A 22,482-nucleotide genomic window follows, 5' to 3' on the forward strand; every position below is an offset into this window, starting at 1 on the left:
CTCCGGAATGAAATAAGTACTTAACCCGAGGTACCACTGTAACACCATGCAACTGCTATTTAGTTAAGCTATTCGTTCTTGTACAATTTAGTTGTTGTACAATTATTGTGGCCATAGTTATGAATCTTCTTGCCAGCCCATTCCCTTGTGGATGGGAAGACTGGGAAGTGATATGTCTGAAATCTTACACTGGCCCAAATGCCAATACAATTCAGAGCTGGCCAACAGTGTCTATGATTACTTTTTCCATGATACTAACATGGGGAAAATGAGTCTTTCACTGTTCTGTGAACTTTTGGCTTGAAGTCCTAGGGAGAAGCAAAATTGTTGCAATTCTTAAAAATAAAACCCCTTACTAAGTTTGAAAGCCCTGCTTTCCCAAAAAAGCTTTAATGTAATGAAGGATCTCAGGAATGACTGAATAAGTGTGATTTTTAAGAGTAGGTTCCATGATTTTAATGCAGGGTGTGATCAATGAAGTGTTTTGAAATTGGGGGTGTCTCATAGATACAATATAGTACACCTGCAAAAATAAATATTGTTGTAAGGTACTCCCAAAACTTCAAAGGGCAATTGCACACCTGGTTTTGAGCACCTGCTTCATAATTTTGCAAGTGATAAGCTGGTGCTTCACTGGTGTTTCACTGGTGCCACTAGGCTCTCAGCTTTCTTTCTTTTTCTTTTAAAGAAAGACTCTAGCCATCCTAGAAAGAAAGTTATACAGAAAATATTAAAACAAATAAACAAAAACATTAAAATACAAGGAGCCTTTAATCAAACAGACAGTGCATTTTGTCATTAGTTGGTTAGCATAAGCCAAATACCAAGAAAGCATTGTGTGGCTCATTTGAAGAGGAAGCACCAAGCATTACATTTTAATTCCTCCTAAGTGCACTGCATAGCTAATGCACAAAGAGCATGATCAAGTTTAAAGTGGGACGAGGCATTAGGAGAATTTGTGAACTGTAGTTGGCAGCAACAGCTTGTTTGGAAAGGCCTAATCAAATACAGAGTATCCAACAGACTGAAGTTTTATTTTTCAGAAAGAATAATGTGAACTTGGCTCCTTCAAAGGCTGAATAGGAATGTCTTCCAGAGCATAGAAGCAACTGCTTTTGTGCAGTAGCTGTGAAATTTTGGCAATGTTGATTATCTCGCCTATAAAAAGAGCTCTTGAATGCTGGCAGCTTTATAGTTCAGTCTATAAAGTTTCCTTGCCATGCTGAGAAAAACCTTTTCTCATTACCTTTTACTTTGCTTTTGCAAGATATTTAAATTTCTTGTGCCACTTTGCAGGCTTATCATGTAGCAAAGAGAGAAGGTGATTGTCACAGGAATTATATGTCTCAAAACCCTGTCCAAGTATTTCTGTACACAGCCTTTAATTATATATACTGAAATTTCATTTAAAAATATCAAAGCACTTTACATCAATTAAAGACTCCCTCACACTAAGAAAACTCTTAAAATGTATCTCCAGATGACCATTACAGATATAGTCTTAATTGTTGGCATAAGCACGATGGCAAAGAAAGGTTTTTAGCAAATGTTTAAAGGGTTGAACATTCATGCTGTTCTTGTGAATACTGGGCACTACCTTTGTAATGCTTAGAAAAGTTGGAGAGAGATATTCACAAAGACGGGTTTCTCGTAGTTTTAGAATGCATGCCAACAGAATGTGCTGAAATCTTTGCATACGGTTGTTGCAAATACAGCTTGCTGCTGCACATCTGAAAGAACAAAGATGCAGCATTTTCTGGGGATGATGGGTCAGTGTGCATACAGAGCATGCCCCCAGGAAGCCTAGGGTAGCAGTCAAGGTCCCAGCACTGTGTCAAGGCCCATAGCTAACACCTGCCTTGAACCCTACCTGAATATATTTTTCTAGCTCAGTGCTCTAAGCAGTTGAGAGTGGGTGGGTCATGTAAGGGGAACATTGCAGGAAGGTAAAAGGTGGCTGGATCCCACCATCTAGGGTGCTGTTACTGCCCACCTCCAAAAAAAAGTTTGGAATGACCCACAGGTGGACAAGAGAGCCAACCAGAAGGCACTTTGCCCAGGGCCACTTCAAACCCCACACATCCAATGTTGTTGTGATAAAAGTCCTTTGACTAGACCCAAATACATATTTGAATCAGTCAGAGGATACTCAGTTCACTTAGGTCTTGCTTGGTGTGGAAGAAAACCTCTACCTGCTTCAATGTTCCTATGCCATTCTGGTACTTAAAAAGTCAGCATTTCAATGTGGCTTTCACAGAGAATCTGATTAAAGACTTATTCCCAGGAAAATGTTTATAGGACTGCTGCCTCAAGCTTTGTGAAGTGGGGGAAAATCATTTCAAGTTGTATAAAAAAATCTATTGCAGTTCAGCAAATCAACATACATTGAAATTAAAGTATAATGAAGTCTATTGTAAAGATCTAATGTGTGATTTTTTCCCCCTTCTAGGTAAGTAACTGAATGGGAAGATGAACAGACATTTCAAATGACCACCATGTTGCAAAAGGTACCCTGGTATTTTATTTATCTGAAACAAAGGAGCCATGAAGAAGTCGGCCATGTTTATATGTAGCTGAAAGTGTTGTTCATAACTGCTTAAATTATTCCTTGCTCTGAACAAACACCTATAACCCAAATTAAAAAGTCATGTGATTTTCTAGTTTACCATTCTTCAATAATTTTACTGCTACAGTTTTGTGCACGTTCCTGCGCAAACTTCTAATAATAGACGAAATCCAGTCTTTAGTCACCCTCTTTTAACTCCAATTATATTTCTAAGGAAATACAGAAAAATACAACCTTTGGTACAAACAGAATTTGGTCCTGTTTCTTGAAAGAGAAATTTGAACACAATTCTGACCCACTGATGTTAGGCTGGAACAAAGGTAGCAGGTAGAAACTTTGAAACAGGGAGTTTAGGGAGTTGAGTGCCATATCAACCCCACTGATCTGCCAAGGGACCTGATCCTCAGGCTCTCCTTTACACCAGCCTGGAACTGGTGAAGCAAAAAAGTAAGGAAAAATGCCCTGCTCCTTATGAGCTGACTGGCAAGCCAGCAAAATTTTGGGATGCAATGGTCAATCCACCTTTCTGTTCCTTCCCAAATGCAGAGTTCTGCCTTTCTTGGAATGATAGCTTGAGATGTATGGTGACAGTGGAGCCCTGGATATATAATACTGATCAATAGAAATAGTTGTGTTTGTCCAGGGCTCAAGAAATAATATTCAGTTGACTGGAGCAGTGGTATGATGAAACAGAGGAGTTGATCCATTCTTAGTATGTCCCGTTTTTTTGACTGAGTCCCTGTGATTTATCTTCTTTACTTGCATGGAAATCAGACTTCAATGCTGGTCATAAAAGTGGCAGATTTACCATTATGTCTGACTCCTTAAGAGATTACATCACTGAGTAACCTTGGAAGAACCAAATGGCTTATTAGCTGTTCTCTAGACAAATAGTTATGTGCCAGCCAGAGTATTACTTCAGAATGTAAGTGCTTGCTACGTGATGGAAGGATGCTGCTGAAGAGAAGCTTGTAATAAATGTAATAAAATAAGGGCTCTTTTTCTAGAAAAAGAGGTGGTGGCTGAGCTTTTTTTTATGGGAGCATCCATCCAAGGTTATTGAGCTTTTTTAGGAAGGCAAACAGAGTTGTTTTTTACGGGAGCACCCATCTTCTCACTTACCCCACCGCCACTTTCAGTGACACGGATGCTGTAGCGATTAACGGAGCAAAGAGGTGATAGAACTCAAGTGCTAAGCCCTAAATAAAAGATTTGTGCCTGTAGCTCTAAGGATCCACTGTATTACTTGTTTTAGGGCTTCTTGTATACAAACAACAACAACAACAATTAATCCAACAAGAGTTTTAGCTAGGATGATTCTGTACAACCGAAAGTTCACCAGAAAAAAGCAAAAAGTAAAAGTAAAAAAAAATTAGTTTACTTCTTGCTCTCCTTTCTTCTCAGCTATGCATTACTTTCTAGTAACGAACATTCTGAGTTTTAGCCCAGCAGAATGTTTCGTTGCCAAATGATCATGAATGTTTCATATATACTACATTTTGCAGTACAAACCTTTCTCCTTTTTACATTTTCCCTAAGAAATTGGGTAAAATTGGTATGCAAAGTTATCAGGGATATTCAATTTATTCTGATTCATGTTGCAGTGCAGGTAAGCCACTCTAATGCTGCCCAGTTCTACTCTATAAGTCCCATTATACCTAATTATTGGTCATATAGCTGGGGTTGATGGGAGTTGTAGTCTAACAACAACTGGAATACCACATGACCTACCCCTGTTTATGTCTTTCTCTTGTTTTTAAAATGACTGCCACAGTCTTTCCACGAACATTATTTTTCCGTAATTTGTATGCCTACAATTTATCTGGAATTAAAATTCATGGCTCATGCAAGGGAATAGCTCTAATGATTTAAAAATGAAATTATAGTGATCTGTTTCAGGCAATTTAGTATATTGCCTCTGACGTACTGTTCCAATGAAATCTAAAAAGCTTCCTGTTGGAAATGTATCTTTCGTATTTTTCTCTCCCATTGCTTGCAATTATAATTCGAAGTCAATTTTCACTGGCTTGCTGCAGCTGTGCATATTACTTTTAAACACTTTCCCAAACTGGATAATGCTGCAAAAATGAAAGGTGTCCCCCCCCCCCCCGTATTGATGAAACAGGCTAGACAAAGATTATATGCTTCTGTTTAGGAAGACTACTTTAGTTATTGAAATAAGTGGGTTCATGTTGTTATTCATTTCTGGGTAATTTGCACTTGAAAGCAAACAGCAGGAGTGGACAACTAGTTCTTCACTGAGGGCCACTTTATTTCTAGTAGACCAGAGGACTGTACCTACTAATTTATATGCAGTAGTATGCCTTTAGCCCAGTCTGCACATACTTTGTATTATTATGTTTTGTGTCAAAGTACTTTTTATGGAAACAACCCAACCAATTCAGGAGGAAGTGGGAATATAGTACAAACACCCAGTTAATAGAACACCACTGGTAGGTAACACAAGCCAGGCAGAGACCACAGTAGTCAATTATTTGTGTACAGATAGTTTGCATTGTTGATATAATTCCTGCAGTGAATAGGGCAAACACAGTTCTTGAGGAGCATGGCTGCTGCACTGGTAAAATAGTAGTATAGAAGAACATCTGGTTAAACCACAAGATCCCATGAAAAAAGCCATATTCCTTTTTTGTGTTGAAACCTCTGGCTTTTCAATGACTGCAGTGTACAAACATAAGAGTCACAGTTGTTGCTTCACCCATTTCTGCTGCTGGCCCCAGCCAGGTCAGTCTCAGCCACCATTGGGATGAGGCTCATGGAAGTCTCCTCATGAGAGAATGTGCCCCTGAAAAGGATTCCCCACCCCTAGTGATCTTCCTCCTTCTATGTGGTTTCAGTATTCCCCTGTTGTCTGAATTGTATGGGAAGCAGGCATCGATGAAAAGCATCTACAACTTGTAAAAGCGAATTCTGGCTTCAAGCAACAGGTCCCAACTGGGGCCCCATCAAAATGTTTGCCGTGTGATAGCAAGCCGTATGCTAAAAATGCTTATCATGGAATATGCTTGTGTCTAAAGGACCTTGTGTCTAAAGCGAGAGCTCTGTTTTATTTTCAATGAATGTCTTGTGGTGTTTTTGTGTGTGGTGATGTAAATAAAGGGAAGAGGATGGAGAGAACATTGGTATGTGGTAGATGATTTGTGAATATTATTATTCCCTGTTGACATGAAGGATTTAGCCAGTTATGTTGGCAGCTGCTTTATCCACCTGGCTCAAGGCCTGTACATAAACTGCCCTTCCTTGTAGCAGCTGACGGGTGTTTCCCAGCTGGAGGCAGCTACCTAACTCCTTGCAGCAAACAGACTGTCAAGGTCGTTCAGTCTTAAGAGAAGCGTTGCCTTTGCATGACATTGCAAAGTGATCAAGGAAAAGGTTGCACTTGCACTTGCTCTTTGCGGAGCCCATAAAGGCCACAGATTCCCTGAAGTATTCATTACTTCCCTGTGAACAGGAAGAGTATTCTCCAAGGCAGTGGTAGGAAACCTTAGTTGTGGCTCTTCAATCCTTTCTCTCTCTGGCCCTTGAAGGTCTCCCCAGACCCACTTCTTCCCCAGGCCGCACCTCTCACTGGCACTGATTTGCACCATCCTCCAGTGCTTTTGCTTGTTCAGACCCAGAAACCTCCCCCCTAAATAAAGACAAACTTGACTCAAATTTTAGCTTTGGTTTTTGGCAGAATTTAGGCCACAACTTTATTGATTACAGAAAGTGACTGGTTGCATAGGCTCTGGGTCGACTAGCTCCCTGCCATGCAGGTAGCGCTGACCCAGGGATTCCATCATAGGTCAGCCAAGGGTGAACACTTGGATAAGTGGAAAGCCGGGAACAGGCTACCTCCACCACCCAAATGTCCCCCCGGACTCAGGCACAGGCACAACCCCCTCTCAGGGGTTGACCAAACCATAGAGTCCCTGGATTCCTTTAATGGAATACCCTTCACATAGGGATGGCGAGAGTGTTCTCCCATTGCTATCACCTGAACCAGAGCCTATCCGCAACCTTACAAGTTGTGATGATTTGCTACGAGGCAGGTGGAACCCAAATGGCAACAGCCAATCAGCCAAGTGGGGAAAATTCCTGACGTGCCCCTGTCCCAACGACAGATGACACACGAAGGCATAGCAAGGTCAAGTGCAAAGTCCTACAGGTAGGGAGAGGTGGGTGGGTGTTCCAAATGCACACGCTGAAAGAAGAAGCTCTGGGTCACGTGCATGGGCATAAATAGGTCCCTTGAACCGTTTGTACTGCGTCCCATTGGCCAGATTGCACCCAGCTATGGGGGACCTACCAATCGGGTGTTGTGGCTGACCAATCATACCCACCCACAGCACAGAGTGTTGGTTTCCAGGTCTCACCTCCCTCTTTAAGGGAGGACCTGATTTGCCTGAATGGGACGTACCCTCAAATTCCTCCTGCGTTCCTGGATGGAGAATAGAGGGAAATGTGTGTAGAAACCAGCTTACCATACAGAGGAAGATTTACATACATTACTCTGCCATCTTTTGCCTCTGGCCCCTCCCAGCACTGGCATGTGACCGCAGAAGGTTGCCCAGAAGGGAATGAGGCCCTCCTCAGGCTGAAAAAGGTTCTCCATTATGCCTTCTCAGTACAGTGATTTTAGAATCCTGTCACAAGGGACTAATCTACACCGGTTAGTTATAACATTAAAAATGTTATAAAAAGGTAACACCAGAGGGCGCTGTAGGACAGTGATCCATCGTCAATGGGAAATTGCATTGAGAATTATTTTACATTTTTAAAATAGCATTTTCACAGATCTGTGTAGATGCAGCCAGGGTCATGGGTCTATATTTTATAAGATGCTTGATCGAAGTGAGGAAAAGGGATTCCATTTCAGTTCTGCGTACCCCTCAACTGTCCTGATAAAACTGGGGCATCCCTTTTTTATGCAAGAACACGGCAGCCATTTTGGGTGCCATGCTCTTGTGCTGTGATCTCCCCCCCCCCAAGTGCTTTTTTCAGGGTTGCAATCTTGTGAGAGTCATATGGCCCCGGAAGATGGTGTCCCATTTTTTTGCCTCAGCGTGTTGGAGGGTATGGTATAGTAACACTGCAATCCTACATATTCAATGGAGCATACAGCGCTGCAATTCCTAGAGTTTCCTGTGAAGAGGGATTGGCTGTGTAATGGTTCCAAGCAGTTGCTCGAGAGCAAGCAGGCAATTACCTGCCTACTCGGCTGTAAAGCCTTGCTTTAGCTGCAAAAACAGACTTTATCTGTCCAGAGCGCCACTCTCCCGTGGCTGGCTCATTCACTGGCAGAATCTGTGAGTGGGCGGCCCTTAAACTTTCCCCAGCAAAGTAATTTCTTGATGCCCTGTCTGCGCCTCCCCTCTCTGCACGGAAGCTTACTGCGCAAGGAGGGCGTGGGTAATGGAGGACCCCTCTCCTCCCCGCTTTGCCCAGGCAAGGTGTCCTGGCACCGCCTCGCCTCCTCTGAGCCCTGCAGCTCCTCTTCACTGGAGGCATGGTTACTCTCCTCCGTTGAGGAGGAGCTGCTTCCCATGATCCTTGGAGGCTCTCTGTACTCCATTCGGCTTTTCCTCTCTCCCTCCTGAACCAGTGGCAGTTCCCTGACAGGCTGTTAAGCCACTCTGGAAACTGTATGAGGGGAATAGGGGCCTCTTTTTGCCCAGGACCCGTAGCAACCTACAGATCCCTTAGTAACCTACAGCTCCTACAATTCTTTGGTGGAAGCCATGGGTGTTTAAAGTGGTATCATCCTGCTTTAAATGTATGGTGTGAATGTGGCCTTGGTCTGGATATCTTCTTTTCTACCAAATCTTTTAACTGTGGCTCAGTACTAAAGCTTTGCGGCTTCATCAGCTGCATTTCAAATACTGGCTTGGAATAAACTCAAATAAATATTTGTATTGGGCATGGAGGCGGTGATTTGCATTGTGCTTCAGGGAAGAGAGAGCTTATTTGTTATTCATCTCTGTAGATCTAACTGACGCTAGCTGGTTTTTACAAAGAGAATGTCAGCGATCCGACACTCCCCAAAGTCTAAGCTGGATGCAGAAAAACTTTTCAAGCCTATTATTTGCTAGTACAGGGGGAAGAGTAAAATATATAGAATTTTGCTTTGGAAATTTCTGTATCCATTCCTGATACTTTATCAGAATACATTTCCACCCAGCTCTTTGAACTAAAACGGGAGTGAGAGTAGTTCTGCAGTGAGATGGTGATTAGTTGAAAGCTCCAAAGTAAGTGAGGTGATTGTCTTCTCTTGGCCTTCATCAACTGGTGCAAGATATGCAAACTTCATTGCATGCCTTCCTAAACATAACTTAGGACACCAGAATTTAGTTACAATAAACTATATCACCTTACATGTTATTGTTTTTCTTGGACTAACATATCAACAGCAGGCATAGCTAGAATACATTGTAGAAAGTTACTTGGTTAAAATATGTGAGTTCTCCCATGTGTCTAAGACCAGAACAATTTTATTAACATTTCAGTTTCACTTAAATCCTCACTTAATTTGATGTTTCTAAGGGTTCATTCTAATTTATGTGCATCTCATTTATGTGCCCTGTCTGTAATAAACTTTAATGCTATGTCCTTTAAAAGCTCTCAGTATTCATATTTTATATCAGACTGAATATGTTTCTAATGCTGATCAGGAGGCTAATTTCAACTGCTCAGATATTTATAAAGTTCCATGTGTACTTGGCACAAAGTATAGAGGGTATTACAAGGTTAGAATGATCTCAGATGGTATAGATATAATTTTTGTTTCAGAAATATATATCAATATGGGGAAACACAATGAATATTTTGATCACTGTAGCTATAATAATAATAGTTACAAGCCCTAAAATATGGGGGAGATTATTGAATTGATTATTATTGAAAGGACTTTTCCCTTTCCCTTTCCTTTTAATTTTTATTTATCTTACAACTGTATAATAGTAAAACAAATAGATGGTAGATGAAGGGAATGCAGTGGATGTAGCCTACCTTGATTTCAGCAAGGCATTTGACAAGGTGCCCCATGATATTCTTGTAAAGAAGCTGGTAAAATGCGGACTTGACTATGCTACCACTCAGTGGATTTGTAACTGGCTGACTGACCGAACCCAAAGGGTGCTCATCAATGGTTCCTCTTCATCCTGGAGAAGAGTGACTAGTGGGGTGCCACAGGGTTCTGTCTTGGGCCCGGTCTTATTCAACATCTTTATCAACGACTTGGATGATGGACTCAAGGGCTCAAGGGCATCCTGATCAAATTTGCAGATGACACCAAACTGGGAGAGGTGGCTAACACCCCAGAGGACAGGATCACACTTCAAAACGACCTTGACAGATTAGAGAACTGGGCCAAAACAAACAAGATGAACTTTAACAGGGAGAAATGTAAAGTATTGCACTTGGGCAAAAAAAATGAAAGGCACAAATACAAGATGGGGGACACCTGGCTTGAGAGCAGTACATGTGAAAAGGATCTAGGAGTCTTGGTTGACCACAAACTTGACATGAGCCAACAGTGTGACGCAGCAGCTAAAAAAGCCAATGCAATTCTGGGCTGCATCAATAGGAGTATAGCATCTAGATCAAGGGAAGTAATAGTGCCACTGTATTCTGCTCTGGTCAGACCTCACCTGGAGTACTGTGTCCAGTTCTGGGCACCACAGTTCAAGAAGGACACTGACAAACTGGAACATGTCCAGAGGAGGGCAACCAAAATGGTCAAAGGCCTGGAAACGATGCCTTATGAGGAACGGCTAAGGGAGCTGGGCATGTTTAGCCTGGAGAAGAGGAAGTTAAGGGGTGATATGATAGCCATGTTCAAATATATAAAAGGATGTCACATAGAGGAGGGAGAAAGGTTGTTTTCTGCTGCTCCAGAGAAGCGGACACGGAGCAATGGATCCAAACTACAAGAAAGAAGATTCCGCCTAAACATTAGGAAGAACTTCCTGACAGTAAGAGCTGTTCGACAGTGGAATTTGCTGCCAAGGAGTGTGGTGGAGTCTCCGTCTTTGGAGGTCTTTAAGCAGAGGCTTGACATCCATATGTCAGGAGTGCTCTGATGGTGTTTCCTGCTTGGCAGGGGGTTGGACTCGATGGCCCTTGTGGTCTCTTCCAACTCTATGATTCTATGAAATATACCAAAGAACAACCTCCTCAGGGGAAGCAGAAAAGCACATACATTTTGTACTTCTTACAGTCTCTATCCCCATGAAGAGCTGAGAGCCGCAAAATAGAGCAGAAGGAAAGGCAGAAGAAATGACCTTTCTGATATTAGACCATTTTACTTCTCTGAGTTCATTGACTAGAAATTCAGTTTACCTGTTTGTGTAACCAGCTGTCCTACAATTATTGTACAGTGGTACCTCGGGTTGCATATGCTTCAGGTTACATACGCTTCAGGTTACACACTCCACTAACCCAGAAATAGTGCTTCAGGTTAAGAACTTTGCTTCAGGATGAGAACAGAAATCGTGCTCTGGCGGTGCGGCGGCAGCTGGAGGCCCCATTAGCTAAAGTGGTGCTTCAGGTTAAGAACAGTTTCAGGTTAAGAACGGACCTCCGGAACGAATTAAGTTCTTAACCCGAGGTACCACTGTATTCAAGTCTCCCAGGCAGTAAATGGTAAACCATAACCTAGCATGATGAGAATGAGCCACAGCAAGTCTTGGCCTTGCATTCGCCTCCACCCTTCCTGTGTGTTCCAAGGGATGCTTCTTTGAAATAAAATGGAAGTGGGACAGAATGGACTCACTGGTGAACATATGTAAAACAGAAATACTCCAGGATAAGGCTGTTCCATCCATGACTAGATCAAATGAGTCTTCCATCAGCTGAAAGACATGGTTGAATACAACCACTTGGACTTTTGCCCCATGTACCTGTCACACACCGTCTCAGAGTGGTACACTATCGAGCTGGCTTCTAAAGAAGGGAGTCATGCAGCAAAAATATTAGAAAGATATTAGGTCTGGAATAAAATGTGAACATCTATTGAGTTAGCAGAATAACTCCAGGAAAAGAGTGGTAAATAGTACTGAAAAAGTATTTTGCTTCTTACATATGTGTTAGTGAGTCAGCCTTCTTTAGTCCTAAAAGCAGTTTTGTTTCAAAACAAAACAAAATCCACAGATGTTACAGAATTTTGAATTGAAAAATAAGTGAATTTGGAGATGTTTCATTCCGCTCCCCCCCCCCCCGGCATTCCTTTTGGGTAATGCAGAGGATTATTAATATCCTTTCAATTAAAACTAAACTTGAGAGTTGAAGGCATTTGTTTTTCAGGGCACATGATCAGAGAAGTAAATTTGTCATGGTTTGAGGTTTTCCTGACCCACTTAAATTAATGGAGAACATAATGAAATATTTCAAGTAGGTGGGTTCTGTTTTACCACCTTCACACTGTCCCACGCCTGCCTGGGAGCTTCTACCAAGCCATTGTCTTCCCATTTGCTCAGGGGAAAGCAGCGATTCCCGGAGCTATTGTCAGGGAAGGAAACTGAGGCAGCACCAGGTGAGTGAACCAGGTGGTGGTGACTAGAAAGCTTTGCTTCAGAAAAGCACTGAGTGTGGATGAAAGTGCTCTTAAACTGATGCTACTTGTGTTGCCATTGAAGTGAACAGGATTCCTTTCTCTGTAATGTAATATTGGTGGAGAAAATATTGATTAACTATGTTTTTGCTTGAAGAAAGTCTGAATTGGCCTTAGAGGCTTCACCCAGAAGATGAGAGGTGGAAGTTGCACTAAGGCCCATAATAAAACATGAAGGGCTCCTCTACAAGATACTAGCCCAACTCCAGAATACTCCATTCTGTTCCCAGCTTTTCTATTGCACTCCATTCCACTCCATTTTTTTGTACTTAATCAAACTCTTGAGTTTCTCCCATACAATGCAAGTGGAACACCCCACCCCCACTGGGCCAGTGATCTGAGATATAGGTTAAACAGGGCTACTGTTGATCTGTTATGTAAACAAGGTTTCTAGCACTCTGTCATTAATCCAGTAAATAATTGTAACAGGGAATAGCTCTTCTCCTCATCCCTGAGCTTGTTAGTTCCATGGAGCAAAAGTTATTTAAAAACTGTTTGCAATTAAGAGACTGGAAGTGTGCAGCTATGTTACACTGACCTTCAGCTGTAATTTTAAAGTATACATTCTTCAGTTTCTTCACGTTATTAAATCTTGTCAGGACTTTGTATCCCTGCCAAAAAATAATAGGAGATTACTGGCAGTGGACATGAATCAGATTGTGTTTTTCATAAGAGGATCTGCTAATAGGTTTTTATATTAGCCTATATGTTTGCCTTTGTTTGCTGCTAGCCTTTTAGTAAGATACTGTACTAGTCACATGAAAGTAATGAGAAAGAAAAAATATGCCTCTGTTGAGAGAGAATGAATGTTAGGCCTTGGACAAGCTCTTCAAATGAATTCCAGCTTGGTTTGGAATAAAGAAATGAGTCATTTCTTGATGAAGAAAAAGATGCACAGTTCGTTCTGTGACAAATAATGCAACCAAGTTAAAGCTGCGGTTTTACACCTTGATCTTCCAGCTTATGTCTCACAGAAGGAAGTGCCATAATAGGATTAGACCAAGGTTTTTTAAACCTCTGCCAAATATTTTTATTTGAAACAAGAAATGAAGACCAGCATTTTCATCCAAAGAGTAAACACTGACAAATATATCCACACAAACAAATTTTATTTATATTTAAATAATAATATAATATAATATATCCTCAGAGCTTCAACTTCAATAAATAAATCAAAATCTAACAAATGTAGGAGACCTGCATAAAGCCACAGAACATGCATCATAATCACTGGTAACCAACAAGTTTCATTAGTTCAAAGATTTCTGCTTGTGCAACCGAACTTTCCCCATTCTACTCCTGCTCTGTGTGCCTCTTCTGGGAGGACCCCCAAACCCTCTGGAACAGATTTGGGGATGCAGGGCACACACTGGGGGAGGGCAGGTGGAGTTACATTACGCAAGTGGATATCCTTCTACTGACAGAATGACTTACTGCCCTATCAAGTGTCATTATATAATAAGTAACCCCTTTGTCTTCTTGTCTTCTTGGTTTCAATAAAATGTCAAATTTTAGCTGTTGGTACTTTCAACAGGGGCTGAATCAATCAGATACAGTGGTACCTCGGGTTAAGTACTTAATTAGTTTCGGAGGTCCGTTCTTAATCTGAAACTGTTCTTAACCTGAAGCACCACTTTAGCTAATGGGGCCTCCTGCTGCCACCGGGCGATTTCTGTTCTCATCCTGAAGCAAAGTTCTTAACCCGAGGTAATATTTCTGGGTTGGCGGAGTCTGTAACCTGAAGCGTATGTAACCCGAGGTACCACTGTACTAGGCTGTGCTCAGGCAAAGTATGGGTGTGGCAATAGAGGCTGCCCACTGAAATGTCAGGGGACGCGGGTGGCGCTGTGGGTAAAAGCCTCAGCGCCTAGGACTTGCCGATTGCATGGTCGGCGGTTCAAATCCCCGCGGCGGGGTGCGCTCCCGTTGCTCGGTCCCAGCGCCTGCCAACCTAGCAGTTCGAAAGCACCCCCAGGTGCAAGTAGATAAATAGGGACCACTTACCAGCGGGAAGATAAATGGCGTTCCGTGTGCTGCGCTGGCTCGCCAGATGCAGCTTGTCACGCTGGCCACATGACCCGGAAGTGTCTGCGGACAGCGCTGGCTCCCAGCCTATAGAGTGAGATGAGCGCACAACCCTAGAGTCTGGCAAGACTGGCCCGAATGGGCAGGGGTACCTTTACCTTTTTTACTGAAATGTCACCATGCAGATGCCAAGTTGCTAAAATGCAATAAGAAGCTTCCACGCCAATGGATGTCGAACAGGTTAAGAGAAGCCCCTGTTTTATTTTACACTAGATGCATATCTTGATGGAAATTGAGATATAAACTGGAAACTAAATTTGACCCTTTAGTGTGCTACTTTTTATTTTATGCTGTTTTATGCTTGGTTTCAGAGTGTGCAATTTTCCCCCATTAATGTAAAAAATTATCAAATATTCCTCATGGGGATATTATAATTAACCTTTCTGAGCACCAGCTGCATCCTTTTTTCCATGTTGTTCCTTAAAAATTATTGATAAGGATTTTGTGGCTTGTACATAAACGGAAAATAACAGGAGTCTGTTTTCAAGCTAATTGTTGTAGATTGAAAAGTAAAGGGTGCCACCTTGTGGAAGTTTCATTTTGGTATTTAATTCAGGTTTTCTTTCTACCGTTTTCTGTTGTGATCCATGTTCTAAGCATACAATGTGTACTGATCCAGAAGATACTCTTCAAACTGTTTTTCAAATTCATTGCATCATGGACATGTACAACTTCTTATTGAAGTCAAGACTAAATGTGCAGTAAAAGCTGTTTTATTACAGTCTGTTTCTGACCATTGTGTAAACCTTCGTTACCCGCTATATAAGCCATTCCCTGATATATGAAACATAGCCCAAAGAGTCAGCATGAAATCTGCTGGCTTGTAGGAAACATAAGTGTGGATCAGAAATATGGAGTGGATAAACTATTCATCAGGGCTTCAAGTGAGAAACTGTACAAAAATAATTCCTTTGCCCTAAGATTTAGTATGGTTACAGAGTGATGATAATCAGTCTGTTATTTATTTATTTAAGTATAGTATAGTATAGTATAGTATAGTATAGTATAGTATAGTATAGTATAGTATAGTACTATTATTGTTATTTATTAATTTATTTATTCAACCCTCTTCAAATGACCATCAAGTCACCATGTGTGTAGCCAGGAGTTTTGTTAGGGGCTTTTGTTAAGGGGTGGCAAAACCTCAGATTTGTACTGATTTTGATGGATTTGGGGGGCAGCTGCCCCCCTTGGCTAAGCCCATTCAAATAATCAAATCCCTAAACCAGAAACTCTTGGTGTTTTGTGTCATTGATCCAAGAAAGTTATAGCTTATTTGATTTGTTCTTTATCTTTGTACATTTTTTAATGGGAACAGCACCTCCATCCATTTTCACCGGTTGGAGCATATTGATTAGTAAACTCTTCTCTTTGTTTCTTCTGCGAAAACGTGCCAACCAACTGATCAACATATCATGAGCAATTACTTATTTATCAGCCAAAGTACCATACTGCATTTAATGCTTGTAGTTCCAGTAGAAACTTTATATCCATCAGGGGCAGTAGACCTCCTGCTAACGTACTGCTGTAAACACTGAAAAGATACCAATCACTGTAACTAGTATTAGTAACATAGGATTGGATTGTTGTGCTGTGCTTGCACATTAACAGAGAGCTCTCACAGTGCTATGGTAGGTCAGTTCAATAGCAGTTACTGTGTTTCTTTCATGCAAGGCCTTGTGCATGCAATATAACATTTTCGGATGGGGTTTTATTTTTGCGTGTGCCGTTCTCTAACCTTGATGTGACTGTGGACATGTGTGGAATTTTGAGAAGGAGTTGGTTTCAAACAAAAATTGGCTGTATTAGTGGGATCTGAAAAATAAATTACACAAGTCTCATTAAAAGAAAACAATTGCCTTGCTTTTTTCTGGGGATTTCCCCCCAAGTTTGCTTGAGACAGTATGTGTCTGGGCCAGTGCCGGATTTATGTATAAGCTAAACAAGCTATAGCTTAGGGCCCCACTCTCTTGACAGTGGCGTAGTGTGGGGGGTGCAGGGGGGTCGGCTGCACCGGGCGCAACATCTGGGGTTAGGGCAAATCCACGGGTTAGGGGGCGCAAATCCACAGGTTAGGGGGCGCAAATCCACGGGTTAGGGGGCGCAAATTACTTGCCTTGCCCCGGGTGCTGACAACCCACGCTACGCCGCTGTCTCTTGACGCCCTCCCAAATTTTTTTAAAAGGAACAAAACCCTGGATATACATTTCCAAAATATAAGATAAAAACAAATAAAATAAAACCAACATACAGTTAAAGGTAAAGGTAAAGGTACCCCTGCCCATGCGGGCCAGTCTTGCCAGACTCTGGGGTTGTGCGCCCATCTCACTCAAGAGGCCGGGGGCCAGCGCTGTCCGAAGACACTTCCGGGTCACGTGGCCAGCGTGACATCGCTGTTCTGGCGAGCCAGAGCCGCACACGGAAACGCCGTTTACCTTCCCGCTAGTAAGCGGTCCCTATTTATCTACTTGCACCCGGGGGTGCTTTCGAACTGCTAGGTTGGCAGGCGCTGGGACCGAACAACGGGAGCGCACCCCGCCGCGGGGATTCGAACCGCCGACCTTTCGATCGGCAAGCCCTAGGCGCTGAGGCTTTTACCCACAGCGCCACCCGTGTCCCCTACATACAGTTAGAGTTTATTAATTATTTCACTAATAATATAGTTCTTCTTAATTGTACCTTTCACTATTAATATGCTTCTTAATTTTATTTAAGTTCAACAATTACTTTGATAAAATACATATTTTGTTATGTGCAAATGGCTTTAGATACCTATTAGGTCCATAAATTACCATATAGCATATATTCAATACAAAAAACCAACGACAATTTGTTGTTGACAAAGGACTGCTGGACATATAAAGGGCCCCATTACCTTCAGCAGCTTAGGGCCTCATCAAATCTTAATCCTGCCCTGGTCTGAGCAGTGGGGAGGATGGAAGCTATATATATAAAATATTGACTGGCCATTTGTATAATGGAGTAAAATATTTTTAAGGGTAGTTTTACTGTTATTATTTGCTCTTTCATTGCTGCTGTAATGAATGTGTGGTTTCAATGAAGTACTGTTTTGTATTACAGTTTATCTGCCGATTGTTAACCACCCTGAGCTTCAGATTAGAGGGAGGTATATCAGAATATTGAATAAATAATAAACGAGACACTGTTGGACTTCTTTTCTGTTTAGCACATAACCCCGACTTCAAAGCCTTTTCACAAGTATTTATATAATTATCTTCCTGATCATACTGCACTGAGATGATTGAAATGTCTTCATAGTCTGTAAGAAGTATTTTGTATATAATCAAGTGATTATCAATATACAGAGAAATTCTATATTCATTTTTGGGCCTTCTTTAAATGCCACAGTCATAAGCCAAATCATGCTGAATCCACAATAACAAGGAGAGTAATGATCACATTATAAACAGTGATGCCTTTCACACAATATTTTATTAATTTCAGTAGTTCTAAATTTCTAAACCAGTATGATACAATCACAACATGACTGTTAATCCATATTCATAATGCAAAGGAGTTATGCATGGGAACATGAATTGTGTATTATAGAAATGCTGATGTTGAACTGCCCCGGGCCCCCTGAATTGTGGAGGCAATGTGGCACATGTGCTTGTTTAGATTCTAGAACCAGTTTGGTGTAGTGGTTAGTGTCTGACTAGGACCTGGGAGACCAGGATTCAAATCCACACTTGGCCACAAAGCTCTCCAAAGTAACCATGACCAGTGACCAAGGTTTGTCCTCTGGTTTGTCCAGCTCAATGTTCACCAAATGGGCCACAGCTCAGAGGACTGGTGCACACACACTGTTATGTACTGAAGTTCTCACCCTGGGCCAGCAGGGGATACTGTAGATAGTTTTCACTCAGGTCCACATATGCAAATAAGGGATCAAAAGTGACGTTCAGTCATTGGATAGTTACAGAAAATGGTTACTGTTGCGTTCTAGTGGAGCTCTATCTAAGCAGGCTGGCTGAACCCTTCAGTTCAGTTCTGTTCTGGCCTGTGAATAAACAAGAGCTGTTTGAAGAATCACTGTGTCGTCTGATATGTTCACCCACAACTTAACACACACGGTGTTCACAAACTTCTCAAAGAGATCCAAAGTAGGTTTTGGGAATCTGTTATAACCCGTATAGGGCATTAAGAATCCTGTTCCATAATATCAGCAGACTTGATTAGCAATTCTGTGCACATTAACATCTTTTCCCCACCATTTTTAAAGCAATTGATTCTGTTTTTGGTAGAGAAAGGTTTGGGGAACCTGACTACTGTCTATGCAGACGGAGGCCGATGAGACGAGGTCCAACAACATCTGGAGGACTGCAAGTTCCTCACCCCTGGTATAGAAGCTTGTGAAGTATTTAATGCCACACAAACAGTTCTTAAATCTTCAGAATGCTCTAGGATTATGTCCTATTGCCCATTGTATGTGCTTTCAGTGAAATAATTATTTACCGTATTTGTTGAGAGAAGATTATAGATGTTTCATTTATATTAATTATGAAGCTATTGCCTTAGTCTCCCTCATGGAATTCTCTACTTAGGAAATTAAACTTTTGATGTTCTCCAGAGAGGAACTTAATTGATTTTCTCTCTCTCTCTAGTTTGCTAGTCTTTTAATCTGATTGTCACTGAATATGTACTGGTAATTTTTATGTTGATTGGAATATTTGTGTAAGCTGATGTTTGTATTCATAAAAAGTATATGAAGTGATTAGTAGCATTCAACATACTTGGAGTAGAGGAGCTAGGTAGATCTAGAAATTACACAGAGGGCTGGTTTAACGAGATTGAAGGGCATTCCTGTTCATGTCTATTCTGAAGCAAGCCCCATCACATGAAACGATGCTTACTTGGATGTAAGTGAAAATATTATTTTTGTCATAAATAGTTAAGTATGCATTTACACCAGTAATTGTGTTGCCTTTATGATGGAGGCAACCAAAATTGCTTGGCTTTATTTTGTTAATTGTTTTGGGGAAATGTTTTAGAAAAGTGTACAGTCTGGCTATCAGCCTCATTTATTTAAATGATATTTCTGTGTAGTAAAAACCATGCATGAAAACATCCAAGTGGTGTTTTTATAAGCCTTGAGATTAGAGGAATCACAAACAGGGGGACAAGGATTCAAAAGTGTGAATTTATACAGAATTTGGTAAATGGGGAGTTTAGGGAAACTGATCTGGATAATGGAGATTTTGCTGTATCGTTCTGTAGGGCAGCAGTAGTACTAGGTGTGAATAATAGTGGCAGCCTTGTGTTCTTGGTAAGATAAAATGAGAAAATCTGTTTTCTTATATAAATGGCCTCTGGGGTGACCACTTTCCTTCTAGCCTTTGATTTTTGAAGCCATGCTGTGGTACTCTCTCATACTGAAAATTTTCCTCCCAAACAATCAAATTGCAATTCTGCTGCAAATTGGATATGTCTGTTTGAATATTTTCACTGTACCAATATGTTTCACATAGATTTTCTTAAAAATAGACTGGCTATAATAAGTTTGAAGTTTAAAACTGAGTTCCAAAGCAGAAGTATGCAACATTGTGTGTGTGAGTAAAAGGCAAATAAGCAAAATAACAGCTTAGGTATTGTAATATTATTTTATACAACAAAGACTGCACACTTGATAACAGTTTGATCCAATACAAACAAGTCATAGTAAAAGCATAACTTCAAAATAAACAATTTATATCAAATAAAGTAATATTCAATAATCTATTAGAATATAATAACACACAATAAAATTAAATATCAGCTAATGATAATTAAGCAGAAATTCACTCTTAACAATTACAATAAATAATTTTTTAAGAATAATCAATAAAAATAACAGCAATCCACATTGCATAAAATAACAGAATACAAATTGACAAGCAAAGATATGCAACACACACACACACACACACACACACACACACACACACACACACACAAACACACACTTCCTCCTCTTGTTTCTTCCCAGCTGCTTCTGCTGTTCCTAAAGTCATGGCCTGGAAAAGGCTCCTAGGGCTAGAGGGTAGGACAAGGCACGTGGGATAAGCCATTGCCTGGTGGCCAGCACCAAGTCTCTCCCTGCTCAGTGCAGTAATGCTCAATAATAAGTATATTAGCTCCTATTATGTTGCATCACGGAAAGCCTCGGTAAGGAATGGGAAATGTGAAGATGCCATGGGTCATGATGATCAATGCTAACAGCTTGAATGTGTGAGCTAACCTTCAGTCACTTGATATTTAAAAACTGAGCATGCTGAATATTTTGTCAAGTGATCAATGGTTTTATTCTGTCTTCCCACCTGGGCTGTCCTATAAATAACCCATAATTATTTAAAGGGTTCTAACCGAACCACCCACACCAGCAAACATCATCATCTTGACTCACCAACATAGTACGGTATTGAAATTGCTCAGAAAGCTTTGCTGAAAATAAATAACATTGCTATGGTCTTCTAGTATGAAATCACTAGAAGAAATTTAGATTGTTGCTTGGAAGTATAGAAGTCTCTTTGCTGCAAAAGGAGAACAAGGAGTTAGAGGTATGTTATTAGAGACATAGATCATTTAATTGGCTGTTATAAATATAAGTTCCCAACAACCTGCAGTAAATGTGGTGCCAAACTGGAAATAATGACGTTAAAAGTAAATTATTATTATTATTTTGCTCTAGTAGTGTGGGTGATGGCTAATTTATGCTCACCTGAGTGGCATATGTCAAACTAAAATGTAATTACCCACAGGAAAGATTAATCTTCCTAAAATGTTCCTTTCAGTTATAAAGCATTTAAAAATGTATTTTAAAAGTACTTTATGGATTAATTTATTCATTTCCATCTTACAGCATGCATGCAACGAAGTGCAAGTAAACTCTTGTAGCTGCTGGAGCTATAAATATTCATGCAGCTGGGGAAACTGCTTTGAAGCCAAAGGGGGGAAAATCTTTCTGTAGAAAACAATTTTATGCGCTTATTTCAGCTAGCGTTTTGGAATATTTATTTATTTGTTTATAAAATGTATACCCCACCCTTCATCCAAACATTATTGGTGGGCAGTTCAAAACATACAGAGCTGCATAAACTTGCCATTCAAATATTTTTAAAAACCTAAAATACAGAATCCAGAAATCTGACATTTTGCATACAGTGTAACACCTCTCCATCTGCCCTACTTAATACAAGGCCAATATTCCAAATGCAAAAGGAATTGTAGAAGAGGAATGTTTCCACTGGCATTGCTGGTGCCTGCTGAAACTAAAGAAAGTCAGGTTGCCATCCCAAGCTTTACCACCATTCCTGGTAGCCTGGGTTTCATTTGACTTTGGTACAACCTAAAGCTCCCATCCTCAGCAGTTCTCCAGTCATGGATAGGATGTTACAAGGAGAAATGCTCCATTGGATACTTAGGTCAGAGGCCATTTAGGACTTTATACAGTGGTACCTCGGGTTACAGACACTTCAGGTTACAGACACTTCAGGTTACAAACTCCACTAACCCAGAAATAGTACCTCAGGTTAAGAACTTTACCTCAGGATGAGAACGGAAATTGTGTGCCGGTGGTGCGGTGGCAGCAGGAGGCCTGTTAGCTAAAGTGGTACCTCAGGTTAAGAACAGTTTCAGGTTAAGAACAGACCTCCAAAACGAATTAAGTTCTTAACCCGTAGTACCACTGTACTTCAAAACTAACAGCTTGGAAGCCTACAGGCAGCTGGTACAGAGCTTTTAGTAACTGATGTTATTTGGTGTCATGCAGCTGACTTAGTCAGCATCCTTGCAACTCTATTCTGTGCTGACTGAAATCCCTGAAGCGTATTCAAGGGCAGCCCCTTGTAGAGTGCATTATAGTAGTCTAGCTGGGAGGTTACTAGGGCATGGGTTGCTGAGGCTAGGTTATCCCTGTTAAGGAATCGTAGTAGATGGCAAAGCAGCCATAACTGAAAATAGGCCCAGCAACCTATGGCTCCAGTGACAAGTGGAGTGAATGAGTCACACCTAATTCTCCGGGGAAAGTGCAGCCTCTTCTGAAACAGCACCTCTGTCCTGTCATGATTCAACTTTAGTTCCTATTTTCTTGGAAGTGGTTGTATAAAGACAAAACTAGCTTTATTCTGCAATAGCTTTTTCCCAATTGTGGACTGATTGCTTTCATGAAAGCATTTTAACAGACCATTGTTTCTTAATTGGAACTGATGGAAAGTTCTACTTA

At 41.0% G+C, this 22,482-nt stretch overlaps 1 protein-coding gene across 2 annotated transcripts in view; it reads left to right on the plus strand.

Annotated features, from left to right (window-relative positions):
* The window catches only part of ANK2 (ankyrin 2), a 321,790-nt gene that overhangs the window by 41,367 nt on the left and 257,941 nt on the right, over positions 1-22,482 (plus strand). The window contains exon 2 of one of the 2 annotated variants that reach the window (XM_077933947.1): positions 2,450-2,507. The exons of the other annotated variant lie outside the window; for it this stretch is intronic. Coding sequence (XP_077790073.1) covers positions 2,487-2,507 — 21 coding nt within the window. The 5' untranslated portion in view covers positions 2,450-2,486. The remainder of the gene's footprint in view (positions 1-2,449; positions 2,508-22,482) is intronic. 2 annotated transcript variants of the gene reach the window in all.

Source organism: Podarcis muralis, chromosome 9 (genome assembly GCF_964188315.1).
Source record: "Podarcis muralis chromosome 9, rPodMur119.hap1.1, whole genome shotgun sequence".
Taxonomy (NCBI): Eukaryota; Metazoa; Chordata; class Lepidosauria; order Squamata; family Lacertidae; genus Podarcis; species Podarcis muralis.